Source organism: Oncorhynchus kisutch, linkage group LG10 (genome assembly GCF_002021735.2).
Source record: "Oncorhynchus kisutch isolate 150728-3 linkage group LG10, Okis_V2, whole genome shotgun sequence".
Taxonomy (NCBI): Eukaryota; Metazoa; Chordata; class Actinopteri; order Salmoniformes; family Salmonidae; genus Oncorhynchus; species Oncorhynchus kisutch.
This window is the reverse complement of record NC_034183.2, coordinates 19,256,898-19,277,288: the sequence shown is the minus strand read 5'-3', so window position 1 is coordinate 19,277,288 and position 20,391 is coordinate 19,256,898. Positions and strand designations below refer to the sequence as shown.

Here is a 20,391-nt window from a genome sequence, read left to right as displayed (position 1 = left end):
CTTACAGGATGACAAGAAATTCTCCTCAGGCTAAACTACAGTTGCAAAGGAAATGGACCAACACAACAAAGTTTATTATTTTTCAAAAGCAATTGTATTGGAAATGGATATGGGGTTACACTGGTTTAAATATGGTAAATGTACAGTAATTCCAAACCTTTATTCTTGTTTTAGGATATCAAGAGTCAAAATTTAACAAAACAAAATAGCTTATGCACTGTACAATCAAATCCCTGTGTGTTCAACAGTAAGGAGACAGCTATACCTAAATATGACTTATTATGTGGAGATATTGCTAGCTTGGTAAAATATCTAGAAGAATTGAGCCTCAGTGTTTGAGCTAAGGCTTCCTCTGAATAAGAATAATAGGTGCATCACATCTGGTTATTTTTGATGAATTATATGAAGACATTGGTGTAGGTGACAGGACAAGAAGGCAATAGGGGGAGGCATTGGAACAAATAAAACAAAAGCACTAGCTACAAATAAATACCACAGATATAAAAAACAACAAAACATTTGTTTTAAATCAGGTGTAATTACAAACATAAATACTTGATTAGAGATTACAGAAAAACAATAAGGCACTACAGTGAATATCAAAGACGCTATGGTGTCAACTGGTGTCTAGGAGTTATACAAGAGAGAAAAACAAAGAGGGCTAGAGGGGGACTAGCTTAGTAACACACACACACACACACACACACACACACACACACACACACACACACACACACACACACACACACACACACACACACACACACACACACACACACACACACACACACACACACACACACACACACACACACACACACACACACACACACACGCAGTCCCTACTCTTCCTTCTCTCTCCACTCACTAACATATTCACAGACAATGTACAATTTGGAGATCTGGCTGGTGATGCCATCAGGGGCAGTTTCTATGGAGGAGAGGAGAACAGGACACTTAATAAGATCTCTGATAAGGTTCTTCATTGCAATCAGATAGATAGGTACAGATATGCTATCTTTGATGTAGAGGTATCTGAATACACTTTGTTATTAGAGTGGATATAAACTGACACAGGTTTGAGGTTACAAAGTCACAGTTGAGTTAATTTCAAGCCCTATTCACATTACCACAGTGTTAATGGTTAAAAACACAGGAGGTTGGTGGCAACTTATTTGGGGAGAATGGGCTCGTGGTAATGATTGGGGCAGAATTAATGGAATCGTATCAAATACAACAAACAGGTGATTGATGCCATTCCATTAGCACCGTTCTGAACATTATTATTAGCCACTCTTCCCTCAGCAGCCTCCTGTGGTTCAAACTCAGTATTGTTGTTCATAGAGACAGAGAGGTGAGAGGGCCGTACCATCGCTCAGGGGGGTCCTTTGTGTCCAGTGTGGGTAACTGGATATCTGCTGGACTCTCCTGCTCTCCCCCCTGCTCCCCTGCTTCCAGCTCCAAATGGTCCTCTCCCTCTGCAGGGAAGGGTTCTGGGTCATACTCATAGGAGTAGTAGGACACCTCAGCCATGGAACCCTGCTCTTCCTCGCCTACAGCACAAGAAAGAGGAACAGAGAGAGAGAGAGTGACAGTGAGAAAGAGATGGAGGGCAGGTGGGATGGTGAGAAATAGCCTTAGAAATAAGATGAGACAATTGTTCACAACAATTATTTTTATGAGAACACTAACATTGCCTGAAAAGTCAAGGGGCATAACAATATGTTTCCTCTGAGAGTATCTACCAAAATAGTTAATTGTACAAGGTGACCAGTAGGGGTCACTATGTCCTAATGTTCAGCCTCATGTAAAGCACTGCATGCACACTGCTCCTTTTGGAAATCATACATTGCAGATGAATACACACAATACACTCCATTTATTTTCATCAAAACAAGTGTGTTTTGTTGAATTAATCATGCCCTCAGCTCTGATGCCATTTCACCACTAAGGGACATGTCCACAGAGAAACTGATTCCAAAGCCTCAATGTTTTTACTAAAGCTGTTGAGAATGCTGTCAGATTCTTGGAACACAAAATCACATCCATCACAATCTACCTAACCTAATGCTCAGTGGAGCTCAGCTCAACAACATTTATTAGCTCAGAAATACACAGCTGTTCATTGAGTGCAATAATCTGGTATGATACATGTTTTCTGTATGTGTGTACCGCAGTCCACTTTTAATGGCATTCCTGTGGTGAGGTCTTTTCCACTGTGAAGCATCAGTCTTTGTACTGAGGAGACCTTGGACCTTTGTGGAACTCCATTACAGCTACAGTGAGCTGCAGGCAGGGAACAAGTCAGTGCAGGAATAGGCCACATCAAATACACACACACACGGAAGTACACACGCATCGACGTGAGCCTACCCTACCACAGCCACGACTCCTGCTACAAACCAATATAAAGAGTGATACATCTTACCGGGAGTTCTGTAACAGCAAGTTATTTAAGCATGACATCTACGTGAACCCTGTGGTGGAGCAACAAATATCCCCTTCAAGCAAAACTATCCCCCCTAAGGAAAGCCTATTCTCCTGTTTATCAGAATGTGACAGTAGCCTGTCGATGTGATCTGCTGAGGCGTCAGTGCTCTACTTCCTCCTCTCCTCTACGCTACTACAGACGGCTGGGGCAAGTCCCAACAGCCCCCAGCACACTGCAGGCAGACAGACTGATCAGACATGGAGGGAAGGGAGGGCAGTGACTCTTTCATCTTCACCTCCAACTCTTCTACAACACTGATTTTTAAATGTTTTTTTTATTTCACCTTTATTTAAACAGTTGAGGCCAGTTGAGAACAAGTTCTCATTTACAACTGCGATCAAACTCTTTATACTTATTTGTATATATCCAGACAAGCAAGAAGAAGCCGACGCATGGTGGTGGACCTCACAGTGGGTATAGGTTATAGCAAAGTATTGGAGGCAGTCTGTATGTGGATGTTCTCAGAGCGTTGCATGTGTGTAATCTGAGCTGGAGTAATCTCCAACCCCTCATACAATACAGATCCATGGATGTATGCAGATAGACATATTTACAGTGGGCACTAGAGGTCTGGTCTTCATCTGTCAGACTTGTATACAGTGTCTCAGAGTGGGAACGGAGCAGAGCAGTGCATGAACCTCCTCACATGCCTGCACGTCAACGCCAGCTTCACTCAGAGGTGAACTCTCCAGCTCTTGCCTTTGACTGGCACTCACACACACACAGACTTCACACTCCTCACATACACACTCCTGCAGCCGGGAACAGCTGGCGACCAATGAGAGATGGGAAGATAGGGGTTAGTGCGGGGGTATAGAGGGGAGAAGAGGTGTGTGTTTTACCATGCACTGTATTTACCTGTGTGTATAGGCACAGGAGTTTGCTCAGGTTCCTCGCCTGTTGTGTTCTCTCTGTCCTCCGTGGTGGATTCCACTGTGTGAACAGACACAACACAATCACAACAAGCCAATGTTACACAGACCACGTACTGTATGGTTAGGGTAAAAGCATGATATACTTTACCGTATTTCCTATGTGGGTGCTTATTTCTTAACCAGACATACACAAACAATGAGAGGAAGGTCTAAATATGGACCCGGTCCTTCGATAATCTACTGTAAACTTGGCGCAGGCAGCCTCGTTTTCCCACACAGGTTTTGGTATGTGCTTTTTCCCAATCCACTCCACAACAAGAAGGCTCCTTTGTTGTTGGTTTGTGCGTCAGAAAGGAATGTGACAGGATTTTCAAAGGTCTGGACAAAAGCACTCTGTCATTTGGGGTTCCCTGTAATATAGTAGCGCTGGGCAGAGGGGGGAGAGAAGCTCTCTTCACAAACTTCACCCAGCAATCAACCTGCACCTGAACAGCTGTTACCACACACACACACACACACACACACACACACACACACACACACACACACACACACACACACACACACACACACACACACACACACACACACACACACACACACACACACACACACACACACACACACACACACACACACACCTCACTCTTTCTTCTCCTACTTGTGTGTGTGTGTGCGCGTGTGAGAGTATGTGCACGTGCATGTTGGGCTACCCTGCACCCTCTTCTCAGCACGTCCTCTCTTCAATTCCTCAAAGGGTGTTTCTCATAATCAAAACATTTTGGAGACATTTTTTCAGTGGATGTAATGTTTGACTATGAAGTATATCGTGTTTTTAGCTCTTCGAGGTGTGGTAGCTGACCGATAAATCAGAGCCACATGTGACCCTGGCTGGCAGAGACACTGGGAGGGGTTCAGAGCCTGGCATGCTAGTGTTAGGAGCAGCCAGTGGGTGTGGTGGCACAGCTGTAGCAGCTTTCATTTCAATCATTCAGAGGATGAATTGACATCAAACTCATGAATTGATTAATTGGCCATTAAAGTCATTGAGGATTTTTCAACTCATTAACTGAATTTCAAATGGAATGGAGCCCATCCCTAGTAGAGTAATCTTACTCTGAGGACACTGGGACATGGGCATTTGTTCTATGCGGGTCCCGTTGCGGCAGGCGAAGACCTCCATCTGACACTGGTTCTGGTAGAGATGTCCGTCTGAGCCACACACAGGCTCTCCGTCATAGCCACAGTCCCTGTAGCAGGTGCAACGCTCAAACTGCTCCTCCTCCAGACAGCCAAACACCTTGTTACATTGGTTCCCCTGGACAAAGCCTGGGTCAAAGGAAAAACACCGGACAGGAGAAATTATATATTTTTCAACTTTGGGGATCTTGAATCTTTTGCTTTTTTCTAACAATGTGTATCAACATTGTGTGACTTTAGTAGTGGAATGCAACCATAATTACATCATAGTAAAATAAACAGGACAAAAAATATATATTCCAAACATGGGTCAGGCAAATAAAGAGATGACATCTTTCATAGGAGGGAAAGTGTTAGGAAAGAGAGAGAAAAATATTATGTGTGTGAGAGGATGTGTGTTGATGAGCGCTGTTCCCCAGGGTCTGGGCATGGCCTTGGTTCCAGCTGCACGGGGGTCCCAGCCCCTCAGCTTCTCTCTCTCTCAGCCAAGCCAGAAAAACACAGCATCAACACAAACAGGGTCATCCACCCGTCACCACGGTGACAGGGGCAAACTTTGCCATTTGTTGTAGCAACATCGGTCCCCGCTAATGAGAGTGTGTGTATGTGTCGCTGAAACGGAAACACTCGGCACGATGACAACCAGGGCCAGTGGGCATTCCTGTGTGGGCCTGCTTTTCTGTTTCTTCTCTTCCCAACATCGGCCCGTGCCAATAACAGTTTAGGCACGACACACACGCTCTTAGAAAGTCAAGAGACAGGAAATGGAGGTTTACAGAGGAGCCCCGTCAGACACAAGTCACACCTTCACTTGCTCTCTCTCTCACTGTTTCATTAGCTGGGATAAATGGGGACTAACACAAAGAGAATCTGGTAGTTCCGTTAATGGACATACAGTAGAGTGTTGTAACTTTTACCTATCCACTGATTGGTTGAGCTCTCCACCTCGTTGCACGTGGTGCCGTCACACAGCTTACGGGCCAGGGGACTGCTCTCGCTCACATTGTAAAAGCGGGTGGCTTCAAATGCTGTATAGCGAGAGAGACACACAGAAACACACAGCTTTGTAGGAGTAGTGGACACGTCTCTCCACAAAACAACTCTGTACTTGCATTTTAAACCACAGACCAGAGAATTCCAATTTACTCTGAGAGAAGGCTGTCAGTTAATCATCGTGAAGACGAAGGAGGGTTTTCTTGCTCGCAAAGTGAGGTGCTGTTAAAAATATCAGAGGCACACCTGGTTCGTAGTAGTCGTACACCTTGACCGGAACAGGCGCTGTCTTGCCCATTATGTACTCCCTGACAGCCTGGAAGGCCACACATGTCATACACTGACTGGAGATCTGCGTTGTGGGACAAGCACAGAGACAGGGCAAACATGTAAAACAGTTAGAACTGATCACAGTACAGTACACCACAGATTACAATGGTGATATACCGGTATGGCTAACTCACCTCATCAAAGTAGAAGAGGACCTTCCTTCCATCCACTTCGTACCTCTTCAGACCAACCCTCTTGTCCAGCAGCAGCTTTATGATAGGAAAAGGGGGATGAACTACTCAAGAGCCTGACTCAATGCTAAGCTTTTCTGTTGTCTCACTGATGGCCAGTGAGAATTCTGGTGACCTTTTAGTCCAGTTGTAGGTAGGTCAAACCAAGCCTGTTTACAAGCCAAAGGGAGGGAGCCAGCTTCCAATAACAGTACCTGTGTCGACTGTCTACGAGGGAGTTTCTGTTTACTGCCTAAGGGGATAGGTGTTGTGGGAAGTATGGTTGGAGGGGGGCAATTCCTCCCACAGGGCTCTCTAAAAGGTTGCAGTCCTACGGACAGATTAAGTTTATGAGGTGCTCAGCCTGAGCTGGCGCCACTGGGACACACACACACACACAGAGGGAGAGAGAGCTTGATAGTGTGTGTGTGTGTGTGTGTGTGTGTGTGTGTGTGTGTGTGTGTGTGTGTGTGTGTGTGTGTGTGTGTGTGTGTGTGTGTATGTGTGTGTGTGTGTGTGTGTGTGTGTGTGTGTGTGTGTGTGTGTGTGTGTGTGTGTGTGTGTGTGTGTGTGTGTGTGTGTGTGTGTGTGTGTGTGTATAAGTAGGCTGTGTGTTGGCCGTGTTGTTTTCTCCCTAGACAATAACTATAATTATAGTAACAACTTGAAATGTATTCCATTCACTTTCTCTGAGCACTTAAAGTGACATAAAGTAGGTAGCATAGTGTGAAAGGCATTTTGCTCCATTCAGCTCAGCTCATTTTATGGATAAAAAGAGCAATAGAGGCCAAAGTATGTTGTGTAAGGATTCCAAGTAACATCTATGAAAACAACAAGACATGACTGCATAAGCGAGGCTCCGTATCATGATGTGAGGAATGCTGCTGGTCAGGGCAGCCAGGCAGTCGTACAGCAGGGAGGTGAGCAGGGCTGGCTCTGTAAACGGAGCTTGTAAGCCACTTCACTATACAGGTCCGCACCGACTCCCTCAAGTCTCAGGGAGATAGTGTGTGTGTGTGTGTGAGTGGGTGTAAATCTGTCCCCCCAGGTAGGTCTTTACGAAGGTGGATAGTTTGATTTTGGGGCCCATAACTCTGCAGAAATGAGGGAGACAAGTGTTTTGAAGAGGGCCTGGGGAGGTGACTTCAACTAACCTCTCACCCCCCTCTCTAAGATGTCTGCCATGTGTCCCTGGGTCCCTCTCCCCTGGCTCTCAGAGTGGGGTAGTTGGAATAAACAATGGCAACCCCCAGTGGCCCAGCCCTTCCCTGGTGGCTGGGTAATAGCCCCAGAGAGGGTCTGTGATGGTTTGTGCTGGCTCCTTGTGGAGCCCCATAGAAACAGTAACATCACTGGGCCAGAGCTGGCCCTCATCCAGACACTGCAGTAAAAATACCCTCTCAATAGTGATTACCCCACTGCTGTATAAACAAACACACACACACCCAGTCACACACACACACACAGTGCACAATTCCCAGTAACATTCAGCATGACCCCTGTGTTTACAAGAGAAGCAGAGCAGATACTCAGTACAGTGGCGCAAATGTTTTGTCTATATCTGCCAAGAGTAGCAGCACAATGGCAGAGCCACTCAATGTCCTCCTCCGTTAATAAACACACGTCCACAAACACCTCTCTGAGACAGGGGAAGAAGCATGAGCAGCATAGGGGACTGAGCAAAACAGAAGGGGACTGATCAATTCCACAACTCTGAAATGGCCTTCAGATGTGAGCCGTGTTTGTCTTTGTCTCTTTTTTGGGGGGCGGGGTTGTTTAATTGTCACATACACAGTGAAATGTGTTGTATTAGGATCAGCCATAGTAGTACAGCAAATGTGTGTTAAGTACCTTGCTCAAGGGCACATATACAGACTGTCGGAATTCGCACAAGTGACCTTTCGGTTACTGGCCCAATGCTCTAACCGCTATGCTACATGCCGTCTGTCTGTATGACATTGTAATGTGAGTGTATGTTTATGTCCTACCCTCTCCAAACTTTCCACATCGGCACGGAAACCTGACAGCAGAGGGACCTCCAAGACAGCCATGTTGGAAGAACCTGTGTGGAGCCACCTGAAGAGAGAAAAATGCTAAGAGAGTTAGATGCTAAGCTTAATGCTCGTAGAACTAGGCCAACCACCAGGCTAAACGCTAGCAGAAATAGACCAACTACCAGGCTAGATGCTAGCAGATCTGGGCCAAATGCCAGGATAAATGCTAGCAGAAATAGACCAACTACCAGGCTAGATGCTAGCAGATCTGGGCCAACTACCAGGCTAAATGCTAGCAGAACTAGGCCAACTACCAGGCTAAATGCTAGTTAGGCTAAAAGGCTGCTGCAGTCTCTGCAGTACCTGGCGCAGGCTTCCAGGGTGATACGGTAGTCTAGGTCGTCTTGGTGGGCTGCGGGGTCTTCATCGTCAGTGGCAGCCCGGCGTTTGCGGCTCAGCTCCGAGCGGTTGTCGGAACGGGATCGCGAGCGAGGGCTGTCGTGGCGGGGGGAGGGCGGGGCTGGCGGGTGGCGCTCCTGCCTGGGCTCCTTCAGGTCCACCTTAAGCTGGAAGGCTGGCTTGGCCACGGGGTCAGGCACGTTGTAGGATACATCAATCTGAGGCGAGAACACAAGCAGAGCTTGGAGAGACAGAATTTATTCCTGATTCCGGAGGTAATAGAAAGTGCAGAGAACCTATGTTGTAGAGCAAACCCATTGAGTGTGGAAGCTAGTACACGCACACGCAAGCACGCGCTCCTGCACATAGGTATGCATGTACACACACACTCTCTCTTTAATCATGCCTATCTTGTCATCTCATTACAGCCCAGGTGCTCCAGGCCTCAGGCACTGGCAGACTGGAGAGAGGGATGTGCTGAGGGAGGGAGAGGTGTGAAAGCTGGAAAAGTGGTGTATGTGTAGAGGTTTGCAGGAATGTGTGGAGTGAGAAGGGGGACAGAGATAGGCTGAACTCTCTAATTCTCCCATTTCTCCCTCTCTCCCCTCCCAGAGAACCTGAGCCCTAGGACCATGCCTTAGGACTACCTGGCCTGACGACTTCTCGCTGTCGCTGTCCCCAGTCCACCTGGTTGTGCTGCTGATCCACTTTCTGCTGTTTTGCCTGCGGCTATGGAACCCTGACCTGTTCACCGGACCTGCTACCTTATCCTGGACCTGCTGTTTTGACTCTCTCTCTCTCACCTGCTGTCTCGACCTAAAAGTTCGGAAATGAAAAAGCCAACTGACATTTACTCCTGAGGTGCTGCCCTGTTGCACCCTCTATCACCACTGTGATTATTATTTGACCCTGCTGGTCATCTATGAACATTTGAACATCTTGAAGAACGATCTAGCCTTAATGGCCATGTACTCTTATAATCTCCACCGGCACAGCCAGAGGACTGGAGGACTGGCCCCCCCTCAGAGCCTGGTTAATCTCTAGGTTCCTCTCATGGATTGTGTATGTGTGCAATTCAGAGAGTGAATGGGCAAGACAAAAGATTGAAGTGCCTTTGAACGGGGTAAGGTAATACACTACATGACCAAAAGTATCTGGACACCTGCTCGTCGAAAATCTCATTCTAAAATCATGGGCATTAATATGGAGTTGGTCCCCCCTTTGCTACTATAACAGTCTCCACTCTTCTGGGAAGGCTTTCCACTAAATGTTGGAACATTGCTGCAGGGATTTGCTTCCATTCATCCATGAGAGCATTAGTGAGGTCAGGCACTGTTGTTGGGCGTTTAGGCCTGGCTTGCAGTCGGCTTTCCAATTCATCCCAAAGGTGTTCAATGGGGTTGAGGTCAGGGCTCTGTGCAGGCCAGTCAAGTTCCTCCACACCGATCTCGACAAACCATTTATGTAATGTCCTCGCTTTGTGCACGGGGGCATTGGAGCAGGCTGAGAGCTTCAAGTTCCTTAGTGTCCACATCACCAACAAACTAGAATGGTCCAAATATACCAAGACAGTCGTGATGAGCGCACGACAAAGCCTACGGCCCAGTAGGGGTAGTGTGTACGGCCCAGTACATCACTGGGGCAAAGCTGTCTGCCATCCAGGACCTCTACACCAGGCGGTGTCAGAGGAAGGCCCTAAAAATTGTCAAAGACCCCAGCCATAGATTGATCTCTCTAACTACCGCATGGAAAGCGGTACCGGAGCGCCAAGTCTAGGACCAAAAGGCTTCTCAATAGCTTTAACCCCCAAGCCATAAGACTCCTGAACAGGTATTCAAATGGCTACCCAGACTATCTGCATTGTGTCCCGCCACCCATCACCCACCAACCCCTCTTTTACGCTACTGCTACTCTCTGTTTATCATATATGCATAGTCACTTTAACCATATCTACATGTACATACTACCTCAATCAGCCCGACTAACCGGTGCCTGTATATAGCCTTGCTACTGTATATAGCCTTGCTACTGTATATAGCCTTGCTACTGTATATAGCCTCGCTACTGTATATAGCCTCGCTACTGTTATAGCCTCGCTACTGTTATAGCCTCGCTACTGTATATAGCCTCGCTACTGTATATAGCCTCGCTACTGTTTATAGCCTCGCTACTGTATATAGCCTCGCTACTGTTATAGCCTTGCTACTGTTTATAGCCTCGCTACTTTTATAGCCTTGCTACTGTATATAGCCTCGCTACTTTTATAGCCTTGCTACTGTTTATAGCCTCGCTACTGTTATAGCCTTGCTACTGTATATAGCCTCGCTACTGTTTATAGCCTCGCTACTGTTATAGCCTCGCTACTGTTATAGCCTCGCTACTGTTTATAGCCTCACTACTGTATGTAGCCTCACTACTGTATATAGCCTCGCTACTGTTATAGCCTCGCTACTGTTATTTTTCACTGTCTTTTCACTGTTGTTTTTTATTTCTTTAATTATCTATTGTTCACCTAATACCTATTTTTTGCTTACAAAATTGCACTGTTGGTTAGGGCCTGTAAGTAAGCATTGTATTCGGCGCAGGTGACAAATACACTTTGATTTGATTGTAATGCTGAAACAGAAAGGGCCTTCCCCAAACTGTTGCCACAAAGTTGGATGCCAAGAATCATCTAGAATGTTGTATGCTGTAGCGTTAAGATTTCCCTTCACTGAAACTAAGGGGCTTAGACCGGACCATGAAAAACAGCCCCAAACCATTATTCCTTCTCCACCAAACTTTACCATTGGCACTATGCATACGGGCAGGTAAAGTTCTCCTGGCATCCGCCAAACCCAGATTCATCCATCGGACTGACAGATGGTGAAGCGTGATTCACTCCAGAAAATACATTTCCACTGCTCCAGAGTCCATGGCGGCGAGCTTTACACCACTCCAGCTGACGCTTGGCATTGCGCATGGCGATCTAAGGCTTGTGTGCGGCCATGGAAACCCATTTCATGAAGCTCTCGACAAACAGTTATTGTGCCAACTTTGCTTCCAGAGGCAGTTTGGAACTCAGTAGTGAGTGTTGCAACCAGGGACAGACATTTTTTACGTGCTACATGCTTTAGCACTCTGTGGTCCCGTTCTGTGAGCTTGTGTGGCCTATCACTTCACAGCTGAGCCGTTGATGCTCCTAGATGTTTCCACTTCACAATAACAGCACTTTAAAAAAAACCTGACTAGGCAAGTCAGTTAAGAACAAATTCTTATTTTCAATGACGGCCTAGGAACAGTGGGTTAACTGCCTTGTTCAGGGGCAGAACGACAGATTTGTACCTTGTCAGCTCGGGATTTGAACTTGAAACCTTTCTAGCCCAACGCTTTAACCACTAGGCTACCCTGCCGCCACTTACAGTACAGTTGACCGTGGCAGCTCTAGCAGGGCAGAAATTTGATGAACTGACTTGTTGGAATGGTGGCACCATCATAGGATACTGGGGCTATACCCCAGTGTATATATGTAATGATAAAATGTATAATACTTTGGTGGGCACTTATTCCTGTCCTATTTTACACATGTACAAATGTGTATTAATTACGCATGTGTGAATTGGAAATGTTTTTTTTTTTGCATATCCCAACTCTCCCTGAAACACCCTGGGAAAGTGGGGTCACGACCAGTCTGCCATTATCAATGGCAACCCTGTAGAAATTAGGGTTAAGTGCCTTGCTCAAGGGCTCATTAACATATTTTCACCTTGTCGAGGGATTCGAGCTAGCTACCTTTCGGTTACTGGCCTAACGCTAGGCTACCTGCAGAATTATGCTTATAAGATTTCTGTCTTTTTTCAAAGGATCCAATAACTGTTAGTTTTATCTGAAGGATCACAGAACCCATTTGAGACCAGTATAATGATCACCTGTCATGTGAAGAGGGTTAAGGTTGACAGGCTCTTCTAAACATGCCGGAAAGGCAAAGTGAGGAGAGGAGGAACGCTGTGTTCTATCTAGAGCAGGAAGCTGAACAGAGAAACTCCCCCAGTAGTTGTTTATGCACCCTGGCCTCAAATAGCTTTCTGTTTTAGTGACAAGGTAAAGGAAAAACAGCATCCTATCCAGTGTAATTGGGGAACGAACAGTCCCTGCTGAACAATTCCCTACGTTTTACAAGATCATCCCGATTTACAGTCAGGAATTTGGGCATTAGAGCAATGAGTCATGGGAATGCACTGGCTTTTCCCCTCTGGAGGATTCTCTGTGAGTGAAAGATAAAATTATAGAAGGGGGAGATCAGAAGTAACGTACCTGCATGAGACAGCAGCCCTCGCCTTTAGCACTGACAAACAGCCCTGTGGGAATACTGGGAATCTGCAGCGAGAGGAGGGAAGGGAGAGAGAGACAGAGCGAGAGAGAAAGAGGAAAAAAGGGAGAATAGGTTTGAGAGAGAAAAGGGGTGGGAGGGAGGTGACAGAGGCGGTTAGAGAGACAAACCATCAAACAGGCAAAGAGTCAAAACAGGACTAAAATTGAATCCTACTACACCGGCTCTGACGCTTGTCGGATGTGTCAGGGCTTGCAAACTGTTACGGACAACAAAGGTAAACCCAGCCGCAAGCTGCCCAGTAACGCAAGCCTACCAGATGGGCTAAATGCCTTTTATGCTCGTTTCAAGGCAAGCAACACTGGGTTAAGCATGCATGATAGCACCAGCTGTTCTGGACGACTGTGTGATCCCGCTCTCCGTAGCCGATGTGAGCAAGACCTTGAAACAGGTCAACATTCACAAGGCTGCGAGGCCAAGTGTTACGTCCGTTGTCGGAATGAGACCAAAGCGTAGCGTGGAAAGTGTACATCTTCTTTGAATGAACACCAAATGAACACCAAAAAAAATAAAAATAAAGATAACCGAAAGTAATTGTCATCATTGTCCTCATATTAGCTAAAGTAACGTCCTAGTCAACATAGGTAATAGCACTAATGTGTTAGTAAACTGCTCCAATCATGCAGTAACGTTACAGTGTACAGTCAGTAAGCAGTTTACAGTTACACCGCAGGCCCCGGTGGCAATAAATTAATAAAACCAAAGGCTTACATGGAAGGGTTCCAGTGTTGTGTTGGATAGTCATAGCCAACTAGCTAACATAGCATCCCTCTGTTTGAGCAGGGTGTTTCAGTAGGCTAAACTAACTAATGTTAGCTGCATTTGCAAGTAAGTGAAACTGAAAGTGAAAAGACAAGATGAAATATCTCTCTCTCTTGCTTCTTCTTTTTTCAAGAAGTTAATTTGTTGAAAACGGTTCAACTATTATCTTTCTCTCTCTTTGAGTCAACTACTCACCACATTTTATGCACTGCAGTGCTAGCTAGCTGTAGCTTATGCTTTCAGAACTAAATTAATTATTTGATTATTTGATTGGGTGGACAACATGTCAGTTCATGCTGCAAGAGCTCTGATAGGTTGGAGGACGTCCTCCGGAAGTTGCCATAATTACTATGTAAGTCTATGGATGGGGGTGAGAAGCAAGAGCCTCCTAGGTTTTGTATTGAAGTCAATGTACCAAGAGAAGGACGGAAGCTAGCTGTCCTCTGGCTACACCATGGTGCTACCCGACAGAGTGCTATTGAGGCTACTGTAGCCATTCATTGCAAAATAGTGTGTTTTAAACAATTATTTGGTGACATATTTAGTATAATTTTATCTAAAAATGATACATTTTAGAATGTTTTACAATTTTTTAAAATTAAATTCACTGAGGATGGTCCTTCCCTTCCTCCTCTGAGGAGCCTCCACTGATATAGTCTCATTATTGTTATTTTATTGTGTTACTTTTTTATATATATATATTAGTGAATATTTTCTTAGCTCTATTTTCTTAAAACTGCATTGTTGATTAAGGGCTTGTAAGTAAGCATTTCACGGTAAGGTCTACTACACCTGTTGTATTCGGCGCATGTGACAAATAAAATTTGATTTGAATGCTGTTGATGTAAGCAGCAGCAGTCAAATAGCCTGGCCACTAACCAGCATAGCTAAATTACCCACAATTAAACTGACACAGCTAATTAGGGCAGATAATTACATGCCTGGCAGAGGGAACAAAAGTTCAAGCCCTTACCTGAGCTACTCCCTCACTGTGGGGATGAGAAGGAAATGTAGACGTACAGCCTGAACACACTCACTGGTTTATTCACTGGGAAACACATGCCATTGCTTAGATAAAGTCTCCTAGTTATCCTCAACTGCATTGACTTAGTGGATGTTATTTAAGATACCCATCATTGAAAATGGACAATTCTGTAATTTTTGCTTCTGTGTGTAGTGTGTATCTTGGCACCGTAGGGGTCCCTTAACTACTTGAGCAAGAGTGTTTACCTCAGAAAGAAGATGCCCTTAGGCACAGATCTAGGATCAGATTACCTTCCTCCAATCCTAACCTTAACCATTATGAGAGTCTAAGGGCAACGTGACCCTACCGAGGCGCTCTGCAGGATCTTTTGGTTGTCGCGGTGCAGTTCAAAGCTCTCCTGGAAGTCCAGGTTGGTAGAGGCCAGAGAGATGGTCAGGTTGACTCCTCCCACATATGACAGGATAGCGTACTCAGACAACGCCTGAAGAGCTACACAAGTGTCCTAGAAAAGAGGACAGACACACAGTTATTAGAAGGATGCTGACCAGTCTGACCAGATGAACAGTTACCAGTTGTTCCAAATATACTTTGCTGAGCTGGTTATCTCTTCTAAAAGAGATTTTAAATGTCAGTGAGGCTAATCTGGTAAAATAAAGGAAAAATTCAACCACATTTTGGAGAATGCTTTGGACAAAGAGGCGGAGAGGCTTGTGAGGGGTACCTGTGTGGAGGAGAAGCCCCCGAGGGCATTCCTCTGCTGGGAGAGCCACTTGACCACAGGCAGTGCGGAGGCCACGTCACCCAGTAGGGTGTAGGTCAGCAGGCCGTATGCTGTCATCTCCACCTCCGCTGACACCACTGGGACATGGAGGAGACTATTAGTATGCAAACACTAGACAGCCACCAGACATTCACACTAATACTAAAAGTCAAGATGTGAGAACATCATCAGTCATAGAGGATAGTCTAGCTGTGGCCACAGGAGGCGAGACAGTGTGTGTGTCTACCTGACTGAGAAAGACCGTCACTAAAGCCCATGAAAGTGTCCTCATCGGTCACCCTGCTGCCCGTCAGACTCCAGTGGGTGAAGCCGTCTGATTGAAACAGAGAAGAAAGAACAGTGAGTGATGGAGAGAAAGGAAAGTGGAAGGAACAATGTGAGAAAGAACAGTGGAAGGAACAATGTGAGAAAGAACAGTGTCATGTTAGTTTAGTGTTTAATATGAATTGGTAGGCAACCAAACTGATATGAGATCAGTTCCTTACAGCTGAGTACCTTGTGTGATGGCCATGTGGTTGAGGCGTCGGAGAGCGAGGGAAGCATAGGGGCTTCGTAACAGAGCCAGGACGTAGGAAGACAGGGCTGTGGTGTACGGGTCATCAGCTGTGTATGTGTTACTCTCCAGGAAACCCTTTGCCTTGGCCACAGCAATCTTCTCCTCCTGGGGAAGAGAACACATATTTATATAAATACACACACACGTGCGCTAACACATTGCACACACAGACAAAACCTTCGTACGAGAAATGGATACACATCTCTCCACAACGCCTTCCCTCCATCCGTATTCATCTTTCGCTTAAGTCAGGCATATTTGATCTTTGCTGAATGTTCAAGATCTGTACTGTCCCAACTCATACTCCTCAACTCAGATGTGCTGCTTATCAAAAGGCAAATAAACATTCTCTGAGCCATTAAAGGTAGGAGCACTTTCATCTTTTCCAGATGTGCCCCATTTTCTTGAGCGCACTCAGATATGACTTCAGCAGCCACTCACTTTAGTCTGCCTAGTCATCTTTTAAATAACTGAATTTGTAAGATGGAAGGAGTTTTGCTTTGATGTCAAGTATCCTTTTATAGTTGGCATCAGTTTTAAAAGGTCTGATTCTCTGGAGAGCCCTTCAGGATAGATAGGGAAATATAGGAAGACAGGAAGAGAAAAGGGGGGTTTTGTGAAGGGGGAGGGAGATGGATGGAAGGGAGCCAGAGTGAAGAAATACTTTGTGAATACCTTGTGCAGAACTGTGCATGAATGAATTGAGAGCTGACACAATAACAATCTGGGGTTTAACATTGGTATTGGCAACACGCTCAAAGTAGGACAAAGCATAAACATTACATGGACTCACTCCCTGAACACATAAACAGCAACATTCTTCTGCAACAATGACTTTGGCAGATAAAGGGCCTACCGCACTTCAAATAAAGGACACTGCTACCTTTCAATAGCCAAAGATATATTTTTACTAGAGCGACCATGACAAAATGTCAGTGTCACTGCCAGTGTGTTCAAAGGTGTTGCTTCAAAGAACATTACAGAGGGTTTAACTGGCCGGTGAGCACGCCGTCTCGGGTTCAGCACCAGGGTAAGAGCATGGCGAGGTACCCCATGACAGGAATGTGGCCTAGGTGTACTACCTTCCACAGACATCATTGTCTCTGCATGTCCTCCTCATAAATATCTATCAGTCAGCCAGGGATTAGATATTAGATTACTGCCACTGGAGCATAACAAATATGAGGGGGCGCCGTGCCAGAACATCCATATTTTGTGCTGATGGGAATGTACCGGCAAACACACAGTAACGCACGCACACACACCAGAGGAGGCTGGTGGGAGGCGCTATAGAAGGATGGGCTCATCGCAATGGCTGGAATGGAATAGCATCAAACATATCGAACATATGGAAACCATATGTTTGACTCCGTTCCATTGATTCCATTCCAGCCATTACAATCAGCCCGTCTGCCTATAACTCCTCCCAATAGCCTTCTCTGACATACACTCATATACACACACATATTCTGTTATTAGGTCTGAGCTTGAAAGATTCACTGAAAGTCCAATTTACATCCACATATAAATGTCAGGTTAGGATTCACTGTGCTAAATAATGCTGTTCAGGAGGTGAGGCTGATTGGTAGGAAAGGTCATGGTCCCACCCATTGTTCCTCTTACCTCTGTAGTTATTCCTGTCTCCAGGAGGGCTGCAACCACGTACGCTGTCAACGAGATCTTTCCATGGATTCCTCCCTTTAGATGGAGAATAACACTGGTTAATGGTGCCTATGAAAACACACACACCTCGTCTGTGTACATCCCTCCACACTGTCTATGGTTCTGGGTCACTATGTCAGGCATCACCACAGGCCAGTCTCCTGTTACACAACACAGATACACCTACGCACGCACCTGTAGGTCTTTGTTGAGGATGCGTCCCATGGCGGGGAAGGAGCCCTCCTCTCTCTGGTGGTTGATGAGCCAGGCCTTGGCAGCACGCAGCTCCTCTGGGTCAATGAAGATGAACCCACGAGACTGAGCAAAGGATTTCAACACAAACGCTGTCAGCCTGGAGGGGAGTGAGAAAGAGAGAAGAGACAGAGACAGAGGGAGGGAGGGAGGGAGGATTGGGTTTCTTTCAAGCATGTGCTGACATATCGTTCAAAAATACTTCTCAAACTTCACATCAGAGTTCACATAAATCATTTGAATGGGGTGGAATGTTCCCCAACCAGTCACACATTTTAAATCTCTAAACAGAAACAAGGTTGAGTGAGATGGCAGCTGTTACATGCTACGTCATGGTGAGAAAATCAAACTACATAAAAATCCTGTCAGGCAAAAACAGACTGACAGAGAGAGGGATGGAGGGGTGGTACAGAGCGAGGGAGAGCAGATGAAGATGGAAGAGAGGAAGATGGAGGATTGGGTGGTACAGATCGAGGGAGAGCAGATGAAGATGGAAGAGAGGAAGATGGAGGAGGAGTGGGTGGCACAGAGCGAGGGAGAGCAGATGAAGATGGAAGAGAGGAAGATGGAGGAGGCGTGGGTGGTACAGAGCAAGGGAGAGCAGATGAAGATGGAAGAGAGGAAGATGGAGGAGTGGGTGGTACAGAGCGAGGGAGAGCAGATGAAGATGGAAGAGAGGAAGATGGAGGAGTGGGTGGTAAAGAGTGAGGAAGAGCAGATGAAGATGAAGATGGAAGATGGAGGAGGAGTGGGTGGTACAGAGCAGGGGAGAGCAGATGAAGATGGAAGATGGAGGAGGAGTGGGTGGTACAGAGCGAGGGAGAGCAGATTAAGATGAAGATGGAAGATGGAGGAGGAGTGGGTGGTACAGAGCGAGGGAGAGCAGATGAAGATGAAGATGGAAGATGGAGGAGGAGTGGGTGGTACAGAGCGAGGGAGAGCAGATGAAGATGAAGATGGAAGATGGAGGAGGAGTGGGTGGTACAGAGCGAGGGAGAGCAGATGAAGATGAAGATGGAAGATGGAGGAGGAGTGGGTAAAACGCAGATAGTCACCACAGGATCCAGCAGCTTTTCATTGTCAAGAACAAGGACTGTCACAAAGCCAAATCAAGTATGTTTCTGCATGCTGGAATATAAACATTCTGAATGTATAAACAACAGTCATCCCCAGGGTAGGTATTTCTAATGTCCAGAAACAGTGTAAGACCTGGAGTTTCTGAACTGGAATCACAGCGGGAATCAAACCCCAGATCCACAGAGGGGCCAATGGTGAGGGACCCGTCCATGCTAATAAACACACGGTCATACATAAACAACTGCCCTTAGTGAAACATGCACACTCTGGCCAATGCTCTTTAATTACAGACCGGCATTCCATTACAGCATCCTCCCCAGAGCAGCCAAATGACGAGACAAGCTGCTTACCATAAAAAAGGGGGAATAAATAAATAAACCATGTTTTTTTCCCCAAACATACATTTGGGCCTTAACTCAAGGAACAAGCCAAGAGAAAAAAATCTCTCCCATAAACCACGGTATTAAATCTTCTCTTGCTGTGCCCTGGAAGTTATGTCTCCCCAGAGAGGCAGCAAGAATTTTTATAATGTTAAGTAATATTGTGTCACCGGCTTTAACTGCCAGGCCCCAGAGAGAGTTGCTGGGTAGCGTAAAGATGATTTAGTGGGCGAGTAAACGCCAGAGACCGGGCTGCTTCCTCCACTCTGCCTGGCTAAAGTCACTCCCTCCCTCCCTGTGGGCTTCCACTCCCTCACTGGACTTTGAGGAAGTTGTTGACATGTTGTTATGAATAGCACACAGAGGTCATTCAGAACAGCACATTGGAGCTGGATCCTGGAACGTCAATAGAAGTGGGTTTTATAATTGCCTAAAGGAACGACCAAGACTTCCTGAAAAGTAAGTCCCATGTTAACAACGCCACAACATGATAAATTCCCTGGCTACTGGTTATTTTGATGCAGGTTTAATAACGGATGTATTGTTTGGGAAGTACTTGCAAAAAGTTGGTCATATGGAGTCCAAATAGACAGAGGTCTTCTAAATAAGTCCAAACACACACACACACACACACACACACCAGGGCTCTGTGAGAGGGAAGAGAAGGGGTTACCATGTCCAAACACATAGCGATAACAACCATTCTCCATTTCAACATGTAAACATCTAGCAATCAAGCATCCAGTTATCTAAGATCTGACTTGATACAAACACCATATTCCTGCTATATTCACCCTCGTTCCTCACCATGCCTGTTTGGCATTGGAGTAGAAATCGATTGTTTAACACAACACAGTATTAGTTAGTTCTATTAGTTCTCTCAATCTCTGCTATCAGTTCCACTTCATGCCAGCCTCAACATGTCCCGTGTGTATCTAACCAGGCACCACTAACAGGCCCAGAGTATGGAGCTTCCATCAGGCTACATATTTACCCCAGGCCAGGATATTAAGTAGGCTACAGGGATTGAAGGGTTGAAGGGGCGGTGGTGGTGGTGGCAGGGGTTCTGCAGATTACACCAGCATGTGGCTCTCATTGGATCCAGACGGAGGCTG

General features: G+C 45.9%; 1 protein-coding gene across 2 annotated transcripts in view; it reads right to left on the bottom strand.

Annotated features, from left to right (window-relative positions):
- Positions 1-53: 53 nt before the first annotated feature.
- Positions 54-20,391, bottom strand: part of LOC109897866 (C3 and PZP-like alpha-2-macroglobulin domain-containing protein 8) — a 56,751-nt gene continuing 36,413 nt past the window's right edge. Inside the window, exons 28-44 of one of the 2 annotated variants that reach the window (XM_020492485.2) lie at positions 17,763-17,919; positions 17,529-17,603; positions 15,845-16,010; positions 15,576-15,662; positions 15,290-15,426; positions 14,915-15,070; positions 12,746-12,808; positions 8,417-8,670; positions 8,048-8,135; positions 6,024-6,098; positions 5,806-5,911; positions 5,484-5,594; positions 4,483-4,695; positions 3,350-3,424; positions 2,173-2,286; positions 1,370-1,553; positions 54-931 (exon numbers count right to left, since the gene is read on the bottom strand). In XM_020492485.2, the coding sequence (XP_020348074.1) occupies position 931; positions 1,370-1,553; positions 2,173-2,286; positions 3,350-3,424; positions 4,483-4,695; positions 5,484-5,594; positions 5,806-5,911; positions 6,024-6,098; positions 8,048-8,135; positions 8,417-8,670; positions 12,746-12,808; positions 14,915-15,070; positions 15,290-15,426; positions 15,576-15,662; positions 15,845-16,010; positions 17,529-17,603; positions 17,763-17,919 (2,062 nt within the window). In that variant the 3' untranslated portion in view covers positions 54-930. The remainder of the gene's footprint in view (positions 932-1,369; positions 1,554-2,172; positions 2,287-3,349; positions 3,425-4,482; positions 4,696-5,483; positions 5,595-5,805; positions 5,912-6,023; positions 6,099-8,047; positions 8,136-8,416; positions 8,671-12,745; positions 12,809-14,914; positions 15,071-15,289; positions 15,427-15,575; positions 15,663-15,844; positions 16,011-17,528; positions 17,604-17,762; positions 17,920-20,391) is intronic. The other variant, XM_020492487.2, reaches the window with a different exon arrangement.